This window comes from Oncorhynchus kisutch, linkage group LG3, assembly GCF_002021735.2.
Source record: "Oncorhynchus kisutch isolate 150728-3 linkage group LG3, Okis_V2, whole genome shotgun sequence".
NCBI classification, from domain to species: domain Eukaryota; kingdom Metazoa; phylum Chordata; class Actinopteri; order Salmoniformes; family Salmonidae; genus Oncorhynchus; species Oncorhynchus kisutch.
Window position 1 is genome coordinate 14,965,788 of NC_034176.2, and position 20,729 is coordinate 14,986,516.

The 20,729-nt window shown below is 41.3% G+C and overlaps 2 protein-coding genes across 4 annotated transcripts in view; one reads left to right on the forward strand and one right to left on the reverse strand.

Annotated features, from left to right (window-relative positions):
* Positions 1-7,042: 7,042 nt before the first annotated feature.
* Positions 7,043-13,230, reverse strand: LOC109875863 (protein kish-A-like). Its single transcript, XM_020468297.2, has 4 exons — positions 13,106-13,230; positions 11,098-11,207; positions 8,004-8,038; positions 7,043-7,887 (listed from the first exon to the last, which is right to left on the reverse strand). The coding sequence occupies exons 1-4, from the start codon at positions 13,106-13,108 to the stop codon at positions 7,817-7,819; spliced, it is 219 nt and encodes a 72-aa protein (XP_020323886.1). The 5' UTR covers positions 13,109-13,230; the 3' UTR covers positions 7,043-7,816.
* Positions 13,231-13,253: 23 nt separating this feature from the next.
* Positions 13,254-20,729, forward strand: part of LOC109875844 (DNA repair protein XRCC4) — a 69,493-nt gene continuing 62,017 nt past the window's right edge. For 2 of the 3 annotated variants that reach the window (XM_020468270.2, XM_031817687.1), the window contains exon 1: positions 13,254-13,509. The gene's annotated coding sequence lies outside the window, so the exon portion shown is untranslated. Of the gene's footprint in view, positions 13,521-20,729 lie in introns of all 3 variants that reach the window. The other variant, XM_031817686.1, reaches the window with a different exon arrangement.

A 20,729-nucleotide genomic window follows, 5' to 3' on the forward strand; every position in this document is an offset into this window, starting at 1 on the left:
CTTTTACGCTGCTGCTACTCTCTGTTTATCTTATATGCATAGTCACTTTAACGATACCTACATGTACATACTACCTCAATAAGCCGGACTAACCGGTGTCTGTATATAGCCTTGCTACTCTTATTTTCACTCTTAGCCTTGCTACTCTTATTGTCTTTTTACTGTTGTTTTATTTCTTTACTTACCTACACACACACACTTTTTTTTCTCCGCACTATTGGTTAGAGCCTGTAAGTAAGCATTTCACCTGTTGTATTCGGCGCAAGTGACAAATAAACTTTGATTTGATCAAATTTGCTGAAGACACAACAAGGCCTGATTACCAAAAACGAAGAGACAGCCTACAGTGAGAGTCTTGACCACCTGGTACTCTACCTTAGAGACTTTTGCCCTATGTACATAGTCATTGAACATGGGTCACTCTAATAATGTTACATAGTGTTTTAGCCACTTTATACAATACATGACCAAAAGTATGTGGACACCTGCTCGTCAAACATCTCATTCCAAAATCATGTTATTAATATGGAGTTGGTCCCCACTTTGCTGCTAGAACAGCCTTCAATCTTCTGAGAAGGCTTTTCACTAGATTTTGGAACATTGCTGCGGGGACTTACTTGCATTCAGGCACAAGAGGATTAGTGAGGTCAGGCACTGATGTTGGGCAATTAGTCCTGGCTTGCAATCGGCGTTCCAATTAATCCCAAAGGTGTTCGATGAGGTTAAGACCAGGCCAGTCAAGTTCTTACACACCGATCTCGACAAACCATTTCTGTATGGACCTTGCTTTGTGCACGAGGGCATTGTCATGCTGAAACAGGAAATGGCCTTTCCCAAAATGTTTCAACAAATTTGGAAGCACAGAATTGTCTATAATGTCATTGTATGCTGTAGCGTTAAGATTTCCCTTCACTGGAACTAAGGGGGCAAGCCCGAACCATTATTCCTCCTCCACCAAACTTTACATTTGGCGGTATGCATTCGGGCAGGTAGCGTTCACCTGGCATCCGCAAAACTCAGATTTGTCCATCGAATTTCCAGATGATGAAGAGTGATTCATCACTCTAGAGAATGCGCTTCCACTGCTCCAGAGTCCAATGGCGGCATAATTTACACCACTCCAACTGACGCTTGGCATTGCGGATGGTGATCTTAGGTTTCCATGTGGCTGCTCGGCCATGGAAAACCATTTCATGAAGCTCCAGATGAACAGTTATTGTGCTGATGTTGGGGAGTGGAGTGTTGCAACCGAGGACAGGTGATTTTTATGGCGTCAACCATTTACATTATGAGGGTATCATTTTTCACTTTGTAATCCTTTCTCATTGGAGGGAAAATGACTGAAGACTTCAGGAATGAGAATGTTGTGTTCTTTACAGTGGGGCTTGCTTAGCTGCCTGTGGTTGCTCTGTGTGACACCACAGCAATAACAGATTTGGCCTCTAAAGCTTCAATAAACTAAAGAGAAACAATTAAACAAACAGAAAAGGCCATGGATAAACATGGGGTCAGACAGAAGGTAAGAAGTGAGAAACTAACTCTGTAAAACAAAAATGTATTAATATCCAATATAATCCCATTCTAACTAACTCCAGCCATGCATATTGCCTTTCTAACATCCTACTGTAACATCCTCCCTACCTCTCTCATCAATAAGCCATCTCTCTCTCTCCTCCCTAGCTAACATGTTGAAAGGTCTGTTAGGTCTCCTGTGTGACTCCTGTGATCCGGTCGTGGACAGTTTATTAGCTTGATTGCCTTTGAAGATGTCAAACGAGTCCATGCTAATGATCAAAGGAGCACATGGTCTGTCTGGTCCTACCATGCAGGGCCTCAGTTGAATATTTGATCATCGCAACATGCTCTGAAAGCAGTGAGAGGAATACATGATGAACCCATTCCACCCCAGAACCAGTAATACATCTGCTGTGCTGTTTCTCAATAGACATGTCCTCAATGCTCAATATGACAGGCTTTTTCCAGTCATTAATGTAGAGAGGAAATCTAGAGGACAGAAACTCAACCAAATGAGCTAAGCTTACTGTTGTACTGTTGTCTTAGGTCCTCAGGCTTCCCCACCAACCATCCATCAATTTCAACTTTCTAAGGAGAGGGAATACATGTATTAGAACAGGCCTGACATGAACCATATCTATTCATATGAATTAATTGCGCATTAAATTGACCAGCGTATTAAATTAGGTGTTTTGGATCAGAAATCTTAATTTCGTGCCACTTCATGGAGTCACTTACATCTGGGCTTCAGTTTTATACCTCATAAATGTAGAGGTTACATGGGTTTATCCCAAAATACCAAATTACAATCAAAATAAAAACTTTATTTGAAACCGTATTCTTAAAAACTAAACTGTAGTAGAGTGAGTTAGGTGCTGGACCAACAACTGCCAACCATGAAGCCAACATGGTAAACCAAGACCAGTCAAAACCAATTGGGGATATACATTGTGATAATGATGATGCTATTGGCTATACAGTAACTATTTAACACAGCAATAAATACAAAGTGATTGTCCTTTAAAACACCACCCAGGGAATTGGGAGAAGCAGCCTTTGCCCAGAGATGAAAGACAGGGCTTTGTTCCTGAGATGACTCTGTCATCATTTGTCTGTGTGCCACAGTAGAGGTGAAATCATTATACACAGCTAAGCTATTCATCCCACTAGTTTAGCTTGATTAATACTCCATTTAGTTTGGGGCTGGCTGTATAACAATTAGCCTGTTTTGGGTCAGCCTGTCTAATTGCACAATAACTAAATAAAATAAAAATATATATATATCACTTTCATGATCCCTGAGTGCCAAAGACACAATTATCAAGAAAGGTTTGACCATTTCATTAAAGGGTTAGTTGCTCCTGTCAAGCTAACTCTGTGTATTGTCACAGTGGGGATTGAGACCTGGGGAATAGCAGAGAGTGGAATGTTTTGTGTTGGCGTTTCCCAGAGTGAATTGAGACCCACTGTTGGTGCCATGTCAGGACAAGTCTGTTGTGATAATGTGTGGTTTTCACACGAAGTGTGTGTGTCACAGGAGGCTGCCGAGGGGATAACGACTTATAATAATAGCCGTAAAGCAGCAAATGGAATGTCATCAAACACCTGGAAACCATGTGTTTGATATAATTCCATTTATTCCGCTCCAGTCATTACCATGAGCCCGTCCTCCCCAATTAAGGTGCCACCAACCTCCTGTGGTGTGTGTGTGGGGGGGGGGGGGGGGGGGGGGGGGTAATGATATAAAACCAATAATTTGGAAATCCAACTGAAAGGTTTAACAGGAAATGGCCACAGTCTGATTTTTTTCTGGTTCTTACCCTTTGGCATCACCGTGGGTAAATTCAGAGCAGCCAACTCAAATATATTACCAAGAATCAGGAAAGACTATTTTATTATCGACATGAATGGGTGAACTGTTGTTTTGGGCAACCTACTCCAGAGTTTTTCGCCAGGTAGTCTTTTTTTGTCAATGGTTATTAATTGAGTAAGAGGATTTAGGCAGATTAAAATGAACAGAGCAATTAAAAGAAAGCACATCTCCACTTTCACAAGGGTTGACATGTGCCAAACTGTTTAAGTATTAGCCAAGCTTAATGTCAATAATTCACATCAGTCACATCTCAGTCCTGCTATACTAGACTGAATAAACACTGAGGACTCCTTCATTTTGTTTTAATAATCTGCACTATCCCTCTCCCTCCATAATGACATTGCTACTACCATCACACAGAGAAAAACAGACCCGAGTTTACCCTTTCATCTTCAACCAAGACAGCTTGGTCCACAAGCCCAACACTGTCTCTCAGGTCCCATATCAGGCCTCTTTAAGATAGCAGCAGTGATGACTGAGGCCACTACTCCTCAGTGGCTCCTGTATCTGCGTCATGGCCTGATTATCACTGCATTACCGGCAGGCTCTGCTTGATGGGTCATCTTAATCAGAATATGCCAAAACAGATATGCACCAATATGGGGACCGGGGCATTCTATTGATGGACGCTGCCAGTTAGGCTACCATGGTTCTTGTATGTCGACACTTCTGCCTGTTAAGTTACCACAGTTGACACTTTTCTAACAACTGACAATGGGGAAATAGCGTAGGAAAACCTGTGTGTGTTCAGCATTGATACCTAGTGAAATGTAGTGTTTAAGCTTTTCACAAGTAGTTGGTCTCACAGACAAGCTTCAGCAAGGCCCAAAGGTTCAAAACGAATTGAGAAAAAGTTTCCTCTGCACTTTTAAAGTAGAAGACTAAAAAAGAACAGAGCACTACTGCATTAAGGGTGCAGAAATGAGAAGTGGCGTCTTGTATCGTTTGTCATCCTCACCAGAGTGCTACAACCTTAGCAATAGAAGAGTGATGAGTGTGAGGTCATAGCCGACAACACAAGGGCATCAGAATCCCCTCACTGTCTCCCTCAGTCAGGAGAGAATCCAGAGGAGCTCAGATAGGGTAAGCACATTATCCTTATATGACCCTACTGTAAACATTACAATAGACATACAGTGGAAGTTGACATACACTTCGGAAGGAGTCATTAAAACTTGTTTTTCGACCACTCCACAAATGTCTTGTTAACAAACTATAGTTTTGGCAAGTCGGTTAGGACATCTACTTTGTGCATGACACAATTTTTCCAACAATTGTTTACAGACAAATTATTTCACTTATAATTCACAATTCCAGTGGGTCAGACGTTTACATACATTAAGTTGACTGTGCCTTTAAACAGCTTGGAAAATCCCAGAAAATGGTGCCATGGCTTAGAAGCTTCTGATAGGCTAATTGACATCATTTGTGTCAATTGGAGGTGTACCTGTTGATGTACTTCAAGGCCTACCTTCAAACTCAGTGCCTCTTTGCTCGACATCATGGGAAAAATCAAAAGATATCAGCCAAGACCTCAGAAAAAAAATTGTAGACCTCCACAAGTCTGGTTCATCCTTGGGAGCAATTTCCAAGCGCCTGAAGGTACCACGTTCATCTGTACAAACAATAGTACGCAAGTATAAACACCATGGGACCACGCAGCCGCCATACCACTCAGGAAGGAGACGCATTCTGTCTCCTAGAGATGAACGTACTTTAGTGCAAATCGATCCCAGAACAACAGCAAAGAACCTTGTGAAGATGCTGGAGGAAACCGGTACAAAAATGTCTATATCTACAGTAAAACGAGTACTATATCGACATAACCTGAAAGGCTGCTCAGCAAGGAAGAAGCCACTGCTCCAAAACCGCCATAAAAAAAGCCAGACTACAGTTTGCAACTGCACATGGGGACAAAGATTGTACTTTTTGGAGAAATGTCCTCTGGTCTAATGAAACAAAAATAGAACTGTTTGGCCATAATGACCATGAACGTGGTTTGGAGGAAAAAGGGGGAGGCTTGCAAGCCGAAGAACACCATCTCAACCATGAAGCACGGGGTGGCAACATGTTGTGGGGGTGTTTTGCTACAGGAGGGACTGGTGCAATTCACAAAATACATGGCATCATGAGAAAGGAAAATTATGTGGATACAGTGGAGCAAAAGAGTATTTAGTCAGACACCAATTGTGCAAGTTCTCCCACTTAAAAAGATGAGAGGCCTGTAATTATAATAATAATCATCATCGGTACACTTCAACTATGAAAGACAAAATGAGAAGGAAAAAAATCCAGAAAATCACAGTAGGATTTTTTATTAATTGATTTGCAAATTATGGTGGAAAATAAGTATTTGGTCACATACAAACAAGCAAGATTTCTGGCTCTCACAGACCTGTAACTTCTTCTTTAAGAGGCTCCTCTGTCCTCCACTCATTACCTGTATTAATGGCACCTGTTTGAACTTGTTATCAGTATAAAAGACACCTGTCCACAACCTAAAACAGTCACACTCCAAACTCCACTATGGCCAAGACCAAAGAGCTGTCAAAGGACACCAGAAACAAAATTGTAGACCTGCACCAGGCTGGGAAGACTGAATCTGCAATAGGTAAGCAGCATGATTTGAAGAAATCAACTGTGGAAGCAATTATTAGGAAATGGAAGACATACAAGACCACTGATAATCTCCCTCGATCTTGGGCTCCACGCAAGATCTCACCCCGTGGGGTCAAAATGATCACAAGAACGGTGAGCAAAAATCCCAGAACCACACGGGGGGACCTAGTGAATGACCTGCAGAGAGCTGGGACCAAAGTAACAAAGCCTACCATCAGTAACACACCTACCATCATTTTGTCTGTCATAGTTGAAGTGTACCTATGATGAAAATTACAGGCCTCTCTCATCTTTTTAAGTGGGAGAACTTGCACAATTGGTGGCTCACTCAATACTACTGTATATTGAAGCAACATCAAGACATCAGTTAAAGTTAAAGCTTGGTCGCAAATGGGCCTTCCAAATGGACAATGACCCCAAACATACTTCCAAAGTTGTGACAAAATGGCTTAAGGACAACAAGTCAAGGTATTGGAGTGGAAATCACAAAGACCTGACCTCACTCCTATAGAAAATTTGTGGGCAGAACTGAAAAAGCGTGTGCGAGCAATGAGGCCTCAAACCTGACTCCGTTACACCAGCTCTGTTAGGAGGAATGGGCCAAAATTTACCCAACTTATTGTGGGACGCTTGTGGAAGGCTACCCAAAAAGTTTGACCCAAGTTAAACAATTTAAAGGCAATGCTACCAAATATTAATTGAATTTATGTAAACTTCTGACCCACTGGGAATGTGATGAAAGAAATTAAAGCTAAAATAAATAATTCTCTCTACTATTATTCTGACATTTCACATTGTTAAAATAAAGTGGTGATCCTAACTGAATTTTGACAGGGAATTTTTACTAGGATTAAATGTCAAGAATTGTGAAAAAAGTTTAAATGTATTTTGCTAAGGTGTATGTAAACTTCAGACTTCAACTGTACCATAGTGCATTCCCAGGGTTATCTAGGATTGACAGATACCAAATATGAAATAAGCATAGATGCATGGATCTTAAAGTACTTGACTATGTAACAAACTGGGCGCCTCAAACATTTTCAAAAGGTTATTTAATAAATAGACCCATTACAACACGAAAAATACACTGCTCTGTGAAACTGACATGTAGTTAAGACAATCAGCCTTATGACTGCTGGGTGTCATGTTATTTTGATCACATTGACTTCCAACAATAACCTCTCAATAATATAAATGACTATGAGCTTGTGTTGTAAATGCATTAGAAACTTTCCACGTTGCAGTTCAATTAACAAATATAAAATTCCCCATGAAACAGGTGTTCCCCGATCGTAATATAATTTTCACGGAGAAAGCATACATGTCCTCAAAAAATTACACTTCTCAATTACAAAAACACAGTAGTTAGTTTAGTGCCCAATCAAGGCAAAATACAAACCACTGTCTTTCACGATATGTTTGAAATTCTATGACCAACCTCTAGCACAAGAGAGGAAACAATGTTTTGATCCCATGAACAAAGAGAGGGTGAAACTGAGTCATTGAAGCATTTGACTGAATAGTGGAGGAGACATTTGCCCCCCCCCCCCCCCCCCCCCCCATGACTGGAGTAAATATTACACACACCGACAAGAGTCCCTGGTGAATTTCACACACTCCTTATGGGCGAGGGGACAACCACTGACAACCCAAGCCTCATACACAGACCCCTCGCTCTATCCATTACTATGGTGGAGATGAGTTTCCCCTTTCTCTCTATCCAGGTTCTGCTGTGCGTTGTGGATCGTACAGTCCATTTGAAGCTTCTTCTCCTTTCTTGTTCCTCTTCCCCCCTCCTCGTCTGGTGTGCTACTGTACAAACAGGATACTGAAAGCCATCAAGACACAACAAAAAGCCACCCAGGGACTCTTACGTTCACCTAAAAAAAAAGAGAGCAAGAGAGAAAAAGAGTTATAAGACTGTGTTCTTATATAGCAAATCGACATATTAGCAATCAGCTAAACGATTAAGAAAAAAAGGCTGTACATAGCTTACCTATTCTGGCACACTTCCAGAATATTCCCAAAATTCTGAAAGGGAACAACATATTTAATTCAACAGCTCAATAAAAAACGTATAACTTCATAATTAAACATGGTGGCCAAACCCTACACAATCCCTCCTCGTGCCTATCCCCTAAGCCACATCAAAAGGAAAGACAGAAATACTTGAGTCTGAAGATAGGACTTGGCCACTATCACATCCCTGCTGCTGTAGGGGGCCTATAGCCAGGGGTTGAGGATGAGCTACTGAGCCATGAGGTGGCAACCAGGAAGGCCTCTTTCACAGCTCCACTGTGTGTGATAACACAGGAGAGACACTGGACATTGAGCATTATCTCCACAGAGGAGACACAAACAGGCCAGCCAGTTCACATCCGTGCCCATGTACGGGCTCTTATCGTGGTGGTAGAAGAGGAGGCAATGGCGCCTCCTATCTGAAGAAGCTCCATGATATGAATTCTACTCAGCAGGACTAGACACCTACAGTGCCTTCAGAAAGTTTCACATTTTGTTGTGTTGCAGCCTGAAATCAAAATATATATGTTTTAATCATCTACACACAATACCCTTTAATGACCAAGTGAAAACATGTTTGTAGAAGTTTTTGCACATTTATTGAATGTCAGTGACAAAACATCTCAATTTAATTCATTTTAAATTCAGGCTGTACAACAAAATATGGAAAAAGTCAAGGAGTGTGAATACTTTCTGAAGGCCCTGTAAAACCAATTCCCCCTCAGGAGAAAAGATTTGGCATCGGTCCTCAGATCCTCAAAAGGTTCTACAGCTGCATCATCGAGAGCATCCTGACTGGTTGCATCACTGCCTGGTATGGCAACTGCTCGGCCTACAGAGGGTAGTGCGAACGTTCCAGTACATCACTGGGGCTAGTCTTCCTGCCATCCAGGACCTCTATACCAGGCAGTGTCAGAGGAAGGCCATGAAAATTGTCAAAGACTCCAGCCACCCTAGTAAGAGACTGTTCTCTCCGCTACCACACGGCAAGCTGTACCGGAGCACCAAGTCTAGGTCCAAGAGGCTTCGAAACAGCTCTCCTACCCCCCCCCCCCCCCCCCCCCCCCCCCAAGTCATAAGACTGCTGAACATCTAGTCAAATAGCTACCCAGACAATTTTTGGGGCAAACAGAATGTTTTCCAGTGATTGTTTTATTTTGCCACAGAAAGAGTAGTACAGGAAACAAGTGTTGTTTTAGGTTGTCACCAACAACACATCCTTTTCATAGAGATAAGAATATTGGTCGATGTAGCAGTGATGCTAGTCTGAGAGATTCAATCAATCGCAACACGCATTGGACCCATGATGAAACATTTGCTGTGGCACATCACAACCAAAAACACTCAAGAACAAATCATTCCTGCGCAAAATACTTACTGCGTCCCTCCTAGCTCTAGCTGTGTGAAACTAGGTTACCTCAGCCTCATTATAGTGAATCATGGACTGTGTTCTCCCAAGAAAAATAATGACCCAATGGAGAGGAGAATAGGCTGGTCTAACATTCTCTGACAAGTTGTTTATTTGTTGAGAAATAAAGCAAAAATAGTTTAACACAAGTATTAATGTGTCACTGTCAATAGCTAACAAACAACGCTATCTAGAGGCAGGTTAATAGAAAAAGTATTGTTCTTCTAGTTGAACTTTATGGTACACTGCTTTGTCCTTATAACTGCATTATATCTGGTAGCCCAGTGCAGTAACATTCTGTCTTCGGGCATAACATTGGAGAAGCGTCCCACATTAGAATGTATATCGATAGTTGGGAGGCTGTTAAATCCAGTTGTTAGACGCTAACAGAAAAATGCAGCGAAGTGCTGCACACGGGCTTAAAAATGGTCTAATTTTGCGCAAGTCTACAAAGTTAGACTTTGTGCTCGTGTTTCTTTGCTCACATTGTTTTGCTCACAAGCTTGGTTGTTTTTCTTTTTTTCTCTTTCCCCCCCCAAATGTTACCCCTTTTTCTCCCCAATTTCATGGTATCCAAATGTTTAGTAGCTACTATCTGGTCTCATCGCTACAGAGAGAGACGAAGGTTGAAAGTCATGCGTCCTCCAATACACAACCCAACCAACCACTGCTTCTTAACACAGCGCGCATCCAACCCGGAAGCACCAATGTGCCGGAGGAAACACCGTGCAACCTTGGATAAGGGCGTGCTCTGCGCCCGGCCCGCCACAGGAGTCGCTGGTGCGCGATGAGTCAAGGATATCCCTACCGGCCCTATCCCTACCGGCCTCCCTAACCCAGACGACGCTGGGCCAATTGCGCGTCACCCCATGGACCTCCCGGTCGCGGCCGGTTGCGACAGAGCCTGGTCGCGAACCCAGAGTCTCTGGTGGCACAGCTGGCGCTGCAGTACAGCGCCCTTAACCACTGCGCCACCCGGGAGGCCCAGCTTGGTTGTTTTTCAATGCTAGTTTGAGTCTTCTGCTTCCACGGACAGCAAAGAGACTCCCTAGTCAGCGCATGCTCAGAGTACACGTCCTGGTAATGCATGTGAATGTTGGCCTGTTTAAAGGTTTTACATCGGTTACGGAGAGAGTGATTACAAAGTCATCCGGAACGTCTGATGCTCTCATGTATGCTTCAGTGTTGCTTGCCTCGAAGCGAGCATAGAAGTAATTTAGCTCGTCTGGTAGGCTCGTATCTTTACTAAGAAATGTTGTTTTAGAAACATTACAAAGCATGGTCATCTGCTTTTAGTTTCTTCTTTTATATATGCATGGCAAAAATATATTTTGTCTGGAAAAAAAATCTGAGTGGCTTTAAGATTTAAAAAAAGATCTACCTGCCACAGTGGCTGGTGGTCCAAAAAGTACATTTTAGGCCCTGGTACCATCTAACAATTGGATTTCATTATTTATTGGGCACTGTAAATAATGCCTTTTTAAAATCAGAATTTTCTACCAATTAAGGACCTTCTGACGTGGAAAACTTGACACAAACAGTACACTCACAGATCGGGAATTAAGTTGCACGGTTTGCTTGTGATATACTCATAGACCTTGTAACATGGGCCAACACCTCGAGTTGCCCTTAAATGTATAAACTGAACTCAAATGGTACCTACCCTGACTTGTTCTTGTCTAGCAGGCTGGGGGCTAGAGCTCGGATGTAGGCACATGTACAGATGAGCAGAAGAATCACAGTCAGAAGACTCTGGAAGTTAAAAATGGCAGACTGCAAGAGGAGAGTGAGACAAATGAAAGAAATGCATCAGACTAACAAATTCTTAGCATCCCAACAATTGGGCATACAATATTTGAAATCAAGTTTGATCTGGTATAAAGGCTCTAAACCTAGCCCAAGCCTGTAACATTAGCTAGTGGCTGCTTTAGCTGAGGACCTTCTCAAACAATTAACCATTCCTATAAATAAGTACCATTTTAATAGTTAGTAATGTTAAATAATACCCATTGGCTGTTAAGACAATTATATTATATGACTGTTGCTTCCCATTTAAGTTTAATGCGATGGTAATGACATTTTTGATGCTAATTATAAGGTGGGGTGCTAGCTACAATGGAATCTTCAACCTAGCCTACCTTTTAGCCAGCTAGCTGCGCTGCAGTACAAGCTAGCTTGACTTGCTATATTTAAACATTAAGGCCCAGGGGGATGTGGTACGTGGCCAATATACCACGGCTTAGGGCTGTGGTATACGGCCATATACCACAAATCCCAGAGGCGCCTTATTGTGATTATAAACTAGTTACCAATGTAATTAGAACAGTAAAAAGTATTGTTTTGTCATATGTTCAGCATCCAGGGATCAAACCACCCGGTTTATAAATTAAATTAAACAAATTGAGAAAAAAAGAACTTTACAAAACATGTTATCACCCGAAACAATATGAACCCTCTCTTGTTCGAAAAAGTCCTATTTTGCGGTGGGTATAATTTGTGGAACATTCCAACAGGATTCCGTTCCAAAAACGTTCAAGGTTGCCAACAAACGCACACAAAGTTGTTTAGCGGCAGAATAAGATACCGGGGGAGGGAGTGGGCTATTTAATTACGTGTTTTACTCACAATGTTTATCCCGAAAAATGCCTGTACTCACTCTGGTAGCCTATCGACAAACTAAGAATAAATGGATGCCTATTCGGCAGCTAGTTCGCTGGTGGATTGACAATGTTACTTTGTATGTGTTGTTTGTTGGCAACCTTGTACTTTACGAAGTTTTTGACACAGATTCCCGTTGAAACGTGGCACAAATTATACCCATCCCATATTTCGCTAGCTGATGTTCCAGGCTATCCTCCATATTTTGCGTTACAAAGGCTCCGCCACCAGGCAAAGACTCAGTGAAGATGATGTAAGGCGTAACGCAAAGACTCAGTGAAGGTGATGTAAGGCGTAATGAAATAGGTCACGAAGTAAACGGCGCATAATGCCGCCTTCCCATTCTAGTCGGAACTGGGAAACACAGAAGTGTTCGACTTGCTGATTCGTTGAACGCTGCTCGTGTATAAATAGAACCAGTTAGAAAGTCGGAAATGTTCAAGTTCTGACTAGCACGTGAATGCGGTATAAAACACAAAGGCATGCTACATTGGTGGCCCGGAACGGAAAGGCTAATGCCTCGTTAGAAAACTGGGAACTCGGAAAAAACTAGTTCCGAATGGGAAAAATCGTTTTGAACGGTCATCCAACTCGGAATTACATTTCGAAAACTCGGGCCTCTTTCTAGAGTCCCCACTTTCCAACCCGAAGATCACTGACGTCATCATTTGACCTATTTTTGAGTTCTCAAACCCGGTTGTCTTTAAAGCACCAGACGTGGCACAATTTCGTCGAGTTTGCGAACTGTTACACTGATTGGCATCTACCATGTGGATATGCAACCGACATTTAACAAATAGGCTATCACAAAGGGCTAGGTCAGTATGATAGGAGAAACTGAGACAACACAGATCGAGATGTTTGCTAACAAGCAAGCTAGCTACACATACTGTCTGCAGAAACATTTGCCAGCTACTCATGTCATATAGAGGTATTTGGATACTATATACGAAAATCTATATCAACCATTGTCACGAATTGATATTGAAAAGTTGAACAACTCTCACTCTTACCATTTTTGTAGCTAAATTTCTCAAAGCCACATCACACTTCCTCTTCGTCCTTTGAAATGACCTAGTTACTAGTGCGTCATTACGCACTCACACAAGCCCTTCCCTGATTGGCTTACCATTTACTGGACATTTTTATGGGCTAAGTTATCAAACTTCAAATATCTTTGCTTTCAAAACATGCGTTGATTCTCTGAAGTGCAGAATTTAAAGTATGTTGCACTAGCTAGCGCAAACTATTAGCTATCTATTTCAGTTGGTTTCTTTAGTGTCGAAAACACATGCAGTCAGTGCATCATTTATTTCAGTGGTGAACAATTTAAACGCTAGAGACAGTGACAATACCTAACCTACTTCTGAAACGCGGAAGTCAAGTTATTACTCTGAGGTGAACTCATTCATAAGAGGCAAGTTTCATGTAAGATTTGTTTCTCTTGCGTCATGCAGGTTACATGCGATGTATATCGGAAAATGTTTTTATTCATAATGAATGCGTGCAAAGTTGATTGAGAAGTTGCTTGCTTACTTCCTGATGAAGGTGTGGTCAATATCAAATGAGCTACATTTGAATGGAGGAAAAATAGTGAACGATACTATCTAGTTATCAAAAGTTCGATACAACAGAGTCGTGTTATTATTTATAGTAGAACTCTCAGCGAACAGTGACAGTTTTCCGACAGTTTACAATCATGTAGGCAGGGAAGGAGAAGATTAACAATTGAACATTACTAAAGTTTCTACATTTAAGGTTACTGTTATGGGTGTAAACATTCAAACAGTTACTGGCAATGATGTGCTCTCTTTTTCTCTGACGTTAGACATGTTTGTGGTCATTTTCTCACGTCACAAGTTTTCACAATATGCCCCCTCCCTCCGACTATACCTCGAAGACATCTTGACATGATTGCATTTAAACCATGTTTTATGATCTCCCCAACGCCTGCCTCTTAGACACTCCTAATGTACCATTAATGCAAGAATTTTGAATCGAAACCACACATAAATCAACTGTGTTCTACAGTAAAATGCAGAGGGGAATTTGGTCATGATTTCTTGGAATTGAGACTTGTTAGCTCCAGAAGTGTTTATTTGAATCGGATTTGGAATGTTTGTTGTAATTCAATCTCTTTTAAATAACACACTGCACACTAGCCTTCTTCACCTAGTTATTATTGATATTAAAAATACATGTCCTTGATTAAATCATTTAAGGTCCTGGTCATGAGTCGACAAGACAATAATCAAAGTTCCCAGGGGCGTATTCACTAGGATCCAAACAGGGAGGGACTTACTGGAATTTGTCCAATAGGAGTTTTCATTGCAAAACCTTTCGCTATGGTCCAAAAGTTTTGCTACAGTGTGCGACTAATGAATACACACGTGGTGTTCCAATGACTAGTATGTTACACAATTAGTCATGTAAATAAAGTGTTGCAGGATTGGTACAAATTCTCCTTTCAACTGTGATGCCTCGTGGTTTACGTATTTAGGACTACACAATTAAATATGTTTATTTTCCATTATTTAGATATGCAAAAAGTAAGCTACAAAGTAGTTAATGAGCATGTCTACAACATTGTGCAAGCCATGGACAGGTGGGACTATATACCATGTAGACAATTCACCTGCCAATGTAATGACCATTAACATTGGTTTCAGTGCCACTTGATATGCCCTGAAGCGTCACTTTTAACAACAAATATTGAGACACCATATTTTTCAATCATGCCCAATCTGTTCAAACTCCCATGGGCTGATCATGAAAGTGGTGGGGGAGGGGCGAGCGACTTCATGAACTAGGCCTAGTAGCAAAACAAAGTCCCAATATTTCACAGTGCTGTTGTCATGCCGCCAAAGTGATTCTCTGATGTTTCTGCCCATAGGCAAATCATCAGTTTTGCAAGTGCAGAGCATGTTGGGAATGTCAGTTAATTACACTTCTGGTTGTCCAGGCCTTGGCTGCAGTGACTTGGCTATATGTAATTAGAGAATCACTTATCTCTTGGAAGCACCTTGAATTAGTGGCTGGGGTTGTTTGACTTCATATCCTCCATAACTCATCCTCTATAGAGAATGACCTTTTATCACCTAGGCCTAGTTCACATTTTTCAGGCAGCTCAATGTGCTCTACACAAGATCATAGTGTCACATGGCCGTAATCTTTATTTCTTACTGGTACATTTGTTTTGATTTTGACAAAATCATTTCCCTTGTAATCAAAAGAGATTTGCATATAACAGTTTGTAATGTTTTTTTATTATTTTTATTTTCACCTTTATTTAACCAGGTAGGCTAGTTGAGAACACCTTTATTTAACCAGGTAGGCTAGTTGAGAACACCTTTATTTAACCAGGTAGGCTAGTTGAGAACACCTTTATTTAACCAGGTCGGCCAGTTGAGAACACCTTTATTTAACCAGGTCGGCAGGTTGAGAACACCTTTATTTAACCAGGTAGGCTAGTTGAGAACACCTTTATTTAACCAGGTAGGCTAGTTGAGAACACCTTTATTTAACCAGGTCGGCCAGTTGAGAACACCTTTATTTAACCAGGTCGGCAGGTTGAGAACACCTTTATTTAACCAGGTAGGCTAGTTGAGAACACCTTTATTTAACCAGGTAGGCTAGTTGAGAACACCTTTATTTAACCAGGTAGGCTAGTTGAGAACACCTTTATTTAACCAGGTAGGCTAGTTGAGAACACCTTTATTTAACCAGGTCGGCCAGTTGAGAACACCTTTATTTAACCAGGTCGGCCAGTTGAGAACATGTTCTCATTTACAGCTGCAACCTGGCCAAGATAAAGCAAAGCAGTGTGACAAAAACAACAACACAGAGGTACACATGGGATAAGCAAACGTACAGTCAAAAACACAAAATAAAAATCTATGTACAGTGTGTGCACATGTAGTAAGATTAGGGAGGTAAGGCAATAAATAGGCCATAGTGGCAAAATAATTACAATTTAGCATTTCACTGGAGTGATAGATGTGCAGATGATGATATGCAAGTAGAGGTACTGGGGTGCAAAAGAGCAAAAAAATAAATAACAATATGGGGATGAGGTAGTTGGGTGTGCTATTTACAGATGGGCTGTGTACACATACAGTGAAAGATGCTCTGACAGCTGATGCTTAAAATTAGTGAGGGAGATGTAAATCTCCAGCTTCAGTGATTTTTGCAATTCATTCCAGTCATTGGCAGCAGATAACTGGAACGAAAGGCGGCCAAAGCAGGTGTTGGCTTTGGGGATGACCAATGAGATATACCTGCTGGAGCGTGTGCTAAGGGTGGGTGTTGCTATGGTGACCAGTGAGCTGAGATAAGGCAGGGCTTTACCTAGCAAAGACTTATAGATGACCTGGAGCCAGTGGGGTTGGCAACGAATATGTAGCGAGGGCCAGCCAACGAGTGCATACAGGTCGCAGTGGTGGGTAGTGTATGGGGCTTTAGTGACAAACGGATGGCACTGTGATAGACTGCAATACCGGTCAAAAGTTTTAGAACACCTACTCATTCAAGGGTTTTTCTTTATTTGTACTATTTTACATTGTAGAATAATGGTGAAGACATCAAAACGATAAAATAACACATATGGAATCATGTAGTAACCAAAAACATTGTTAAACAAATATATTTTATATTTGAGATTCTTCAAAGTAGCCACCCTTTGCCTTGATGACAGCTTGGCACATTCTTGGTATTCTCTCAACCAGCTTCATGAGGTAGTCACCTGGAATGCATTTCAATTAAAAGGTGTGCCTTGTTCAAAGTTAATTTGTGGAATTTCTTCCCGCGTTTGAGCCAATCAGTTGTGTTGTGACAAGGTAAAGGGGTATACGGAAGATAGCACTATTTGGTAAAAGACCAAGTCCATATTAGGGCAAGAACAGCTCAAATAAGCAAAAAGAAATGACAGTCCATCATAACTTTAAGACATGATTGTCAATCAATACGGAATATTTCAAGAAGTTTGAAAGTGTCTTCAAGTGTAGTTGCAAAAACCATCAAGTGCTATTATGAAACTCTCCCATGAGGACCGCCACAGGAAAGGAATACCCAGAGTTGCCTCTTCTGCAGAGGATAAGTTCGTTAGACTTCTCTGCCTCAGAAATTGCAGCCCAAATAAATGCTTCACAGAGTTCAAGTAACAGACACATGTCAACATCAACTGTTCAGAGGAGACTGCGTGAATCAGGCCTTCATGGTCGAATTGCCAAAAATAAACCACTACTAAAGGACACAAATAAGAAGAAGATACTTGCTTGGGCCAAGAAACACGAGCAATGGACATTAGACCGGTGGAAATTTGTCCTTTGGTCTGGAGTCCAAATTGGAGATTTTTGGTTCCAACCGTCATGTCTTTGTGAGACGAGGTGTGGGTGAACGGATGATCTCTGCATGTGTATTTTCCACCTTAAAGCATGAATGCGGCGGTGTTATGGTGTGGGTGTCCTTTGCTGGTGACACTGTCTGCGATTTATTTTGAATTCAAGGCAAACTTAACCAGCATGGCTACCTCAGCATTCTGCAGCTATACGCCACCCCATCTGGTTTGGGCTTAGTGGGACTATAATGTGTTTTTCAACAGGACAATGACCCAACACACCTCCAGGCTGTGCAAGGGCTATTTTTTTTACCACAAAGGAGAGTGATGGAGTGCTGCATCAGATGACCTGGCCTCCACAATCCCCCGACCTCATCCAAATTGAGATTTTCTTTTGATGAGTCGGACCTAAAACAGTCACACTCCAAACTCCACTATGGCCAAGACCAAAGAGCTGTCAAAGGACACCAGAAACAAAATTGTAGACCTGCACCAGGCTGGGAAGACTGAATCTGCAATAGGTAAGCAGCTTGGTTTGAAGAAATCAACTGTGGGAGCAATTATTAGGAAATGGAAGACATACAAGACCACTGATAATCTCCCTCGATCTGGGGCTCCACGCAAGATCTCACCCCGTGGGGTCAAAATGATCACAAGAACGGTGAGCTAAAATCCCAGAACCACACGGGGGGACCTGGTGAATGACCTGCAGAGAGCAATGACCAAAGTAACAAAGCCTTCCATCAGTAACACACTACGTCGCCAGAGACTCAAATCCTGCAGTGCCAAACGTGTCCCCCTGCTTAAGCCAGTACATGTCCAGGCCCGTCTGAAGTTTGCTAGAGAGCATTTGGATGATCCAGAAGAAGATTGGGAGAATGTCATATGGTCAGATGAAACCACAATATAACTTTTTGGTAAAAACTCAACTCGTCGTGTGTGGAGGACAAAGAATGCCGAGTTGCATCCAAAGAACACCATACCTACTGTGAAGCATGGGGGTGGAAACATCATGCTTTGGGGCTGTTTTTCTGCAAAGGGACCAGGACGACTGATCTGTGTAAAGGAAAGAATGAATGTTGTCTGTTGTCTGTAGCTTGTGAGGTGTGGAAACACTTTGTTGCTTTTATGAATTTTGTCTTGCTGCTTTTTGTTTTATGTTGCTCTGTCTGTATGCTACGTCTTGTTTGTCCTATGTTGCTCTGTCTGTATGCTATGTCTTGCTTGTCCTATGTTGCTATGTCTTGCTTGTTCTATGTTGCTATTGTCTATATTGTAATTGTTTTTAATAACCTGCCCAGGGACTGGCTAAAACCGGCACTTTTACTGAAATGTTGATTAATGAGCACTGTCCCTGTAAAAATAAAAATAAACTCAAACTCAAATGGGGCCATGTATCGTAAGATTTTGAGTGAAAACCTCCTTCCATCAGCAAGGGCATTGAAGATGAAACGTGGCTGGGTCTTTCAGCATGACAATGATCCCAAACACACCGCCCGGGCAATGAAGGAGTGGCTTCGTAAGAAGCATTTTAAGGTCCTGGAGTGGCCTAGCCAGTCTCCAGATCTCAACCCCATAGAAAATCTTTGGAGGGAGTTGAAAGTCTGTGTTGCCCAGCAACAGCCCCAAAACATCACTGCTCTAGAGGAGATCTGCATGGAGGAATGGGCCAAAATACCAACAACAGTGTGTGAAAACCTTGTGAAGACTTTTGACCTCTGTCATTGCCAAAAAAGGGCATATAACAAAGTATTGAGATAAACCATAATTTGCAAATAAATTCATAAAAAATTCTACAATGTGATTTTTTTTCTCATTTTGTCTGTCATGGTTGAAATGTACCCATGATGAAAATTATACAGGCCTCTCGCATCTTTTTAAGTTGGAGAACTTGCACAATTGGTGGCTGACTAAATACTTTTTTGCCCCACTGTATATATACACTGCTCCAAAAATAAAGGGAACACTAAAATAACACATCCTAGATCTGAATGAATGAAATATTCTTATTACATACTTTTTTCTTTACATAGTTGAATTTGCCGACAACAAAATCACACAAAAATGATCAATAGAAATCAAATTTATCAACCGATGGAGGTCTGGATTTGGAGTCACACTCAAAGTTAAAGTGGAAAACCACACTTCAGGCTGATCCAACTTTGATGTAATGTCCTTAAAACAAGTCAAAATGAGGCTCAGTAGTGTGTGTGTGAATTTGCCAATCTTGGTGTTCTCTTCTTGTTGCCTCCTCCACGTCTCCTGATGTACTGACCTGTCTCCTGGTAGCGCCTCCATGCTCTGGACACTACGTTGACAGACACAGCAAACCTTCTTGCCACAGCTCGCATTGATGTGCCATCCTGGATGAGCTGCACTACCTGAGCCACTTGTGTGGGTTGTAGACTCCGTCTCATGCTACCACTAGAGTGAAAGCACCGCCAGCATTCAAAAGTGACCAAAACATCAGCCAGGAAGCATACGAACTGAGAAGTGGTCTGTGGTCACCACCTGCAGAACCACTCCTTTATTGGGGGTGTCTTGCTAATTGCCTATAATTTCCACCTGTTGTCTATTCCATTTGCACAACAGCATGGGAAATTTATTGTCAATCAGTGTTGCTTCCTAGGTGGACAGTTTGATTTTGTGATTGACTTGGAGTTACATTGTGTTGTTTAAGTGTTCCCTATATTTTTTGGAGCAGTGTATATACATAAAATAAATATTACAGTCGTATTTTACATATAAAATTGCCATCTCTTTCAATGAACAGACTGCGCAAACGTGTAAAAACCCAAAATAAATACAAATAATAAAACAAAAAACAGTGTGGTCTATAAGTTACAGTGATTATTATAAAGAACAAGTGCTTGTTTGGATTTAACCCCAAAAAATATTTCATTGTTTTTATTTCCAAGATTTCATCATGGCAAAATATTTCATTCACAACATGTATTTCCACCCTTTTTTAAATGTACCCCCTGTTTTTTGTCTTAATAGTCAAGGTAACGTTTTTATAATCATTCTTAGAAATTGGTTGAAATTTTTACAAATTAGATGCGCTGAAATGAAGGCTCCTCCCGAAAATGATAATAGTGATTATTATGTATAAATTTGCAAACAATGAAAAATATTTAGCTACAGTCGCAATAACGGGCTCCCCGTTAATAAATAAAAAAATCTGCTAAATATGTGTATTTGACCAATACAATTTCATTTGATGTTTAGACAGGTGTAATCTAGTGTGATCCAAGTGTGTTGATTTTTATTCTGAGGGTATCCTGCTATTCACACTTGTTGAG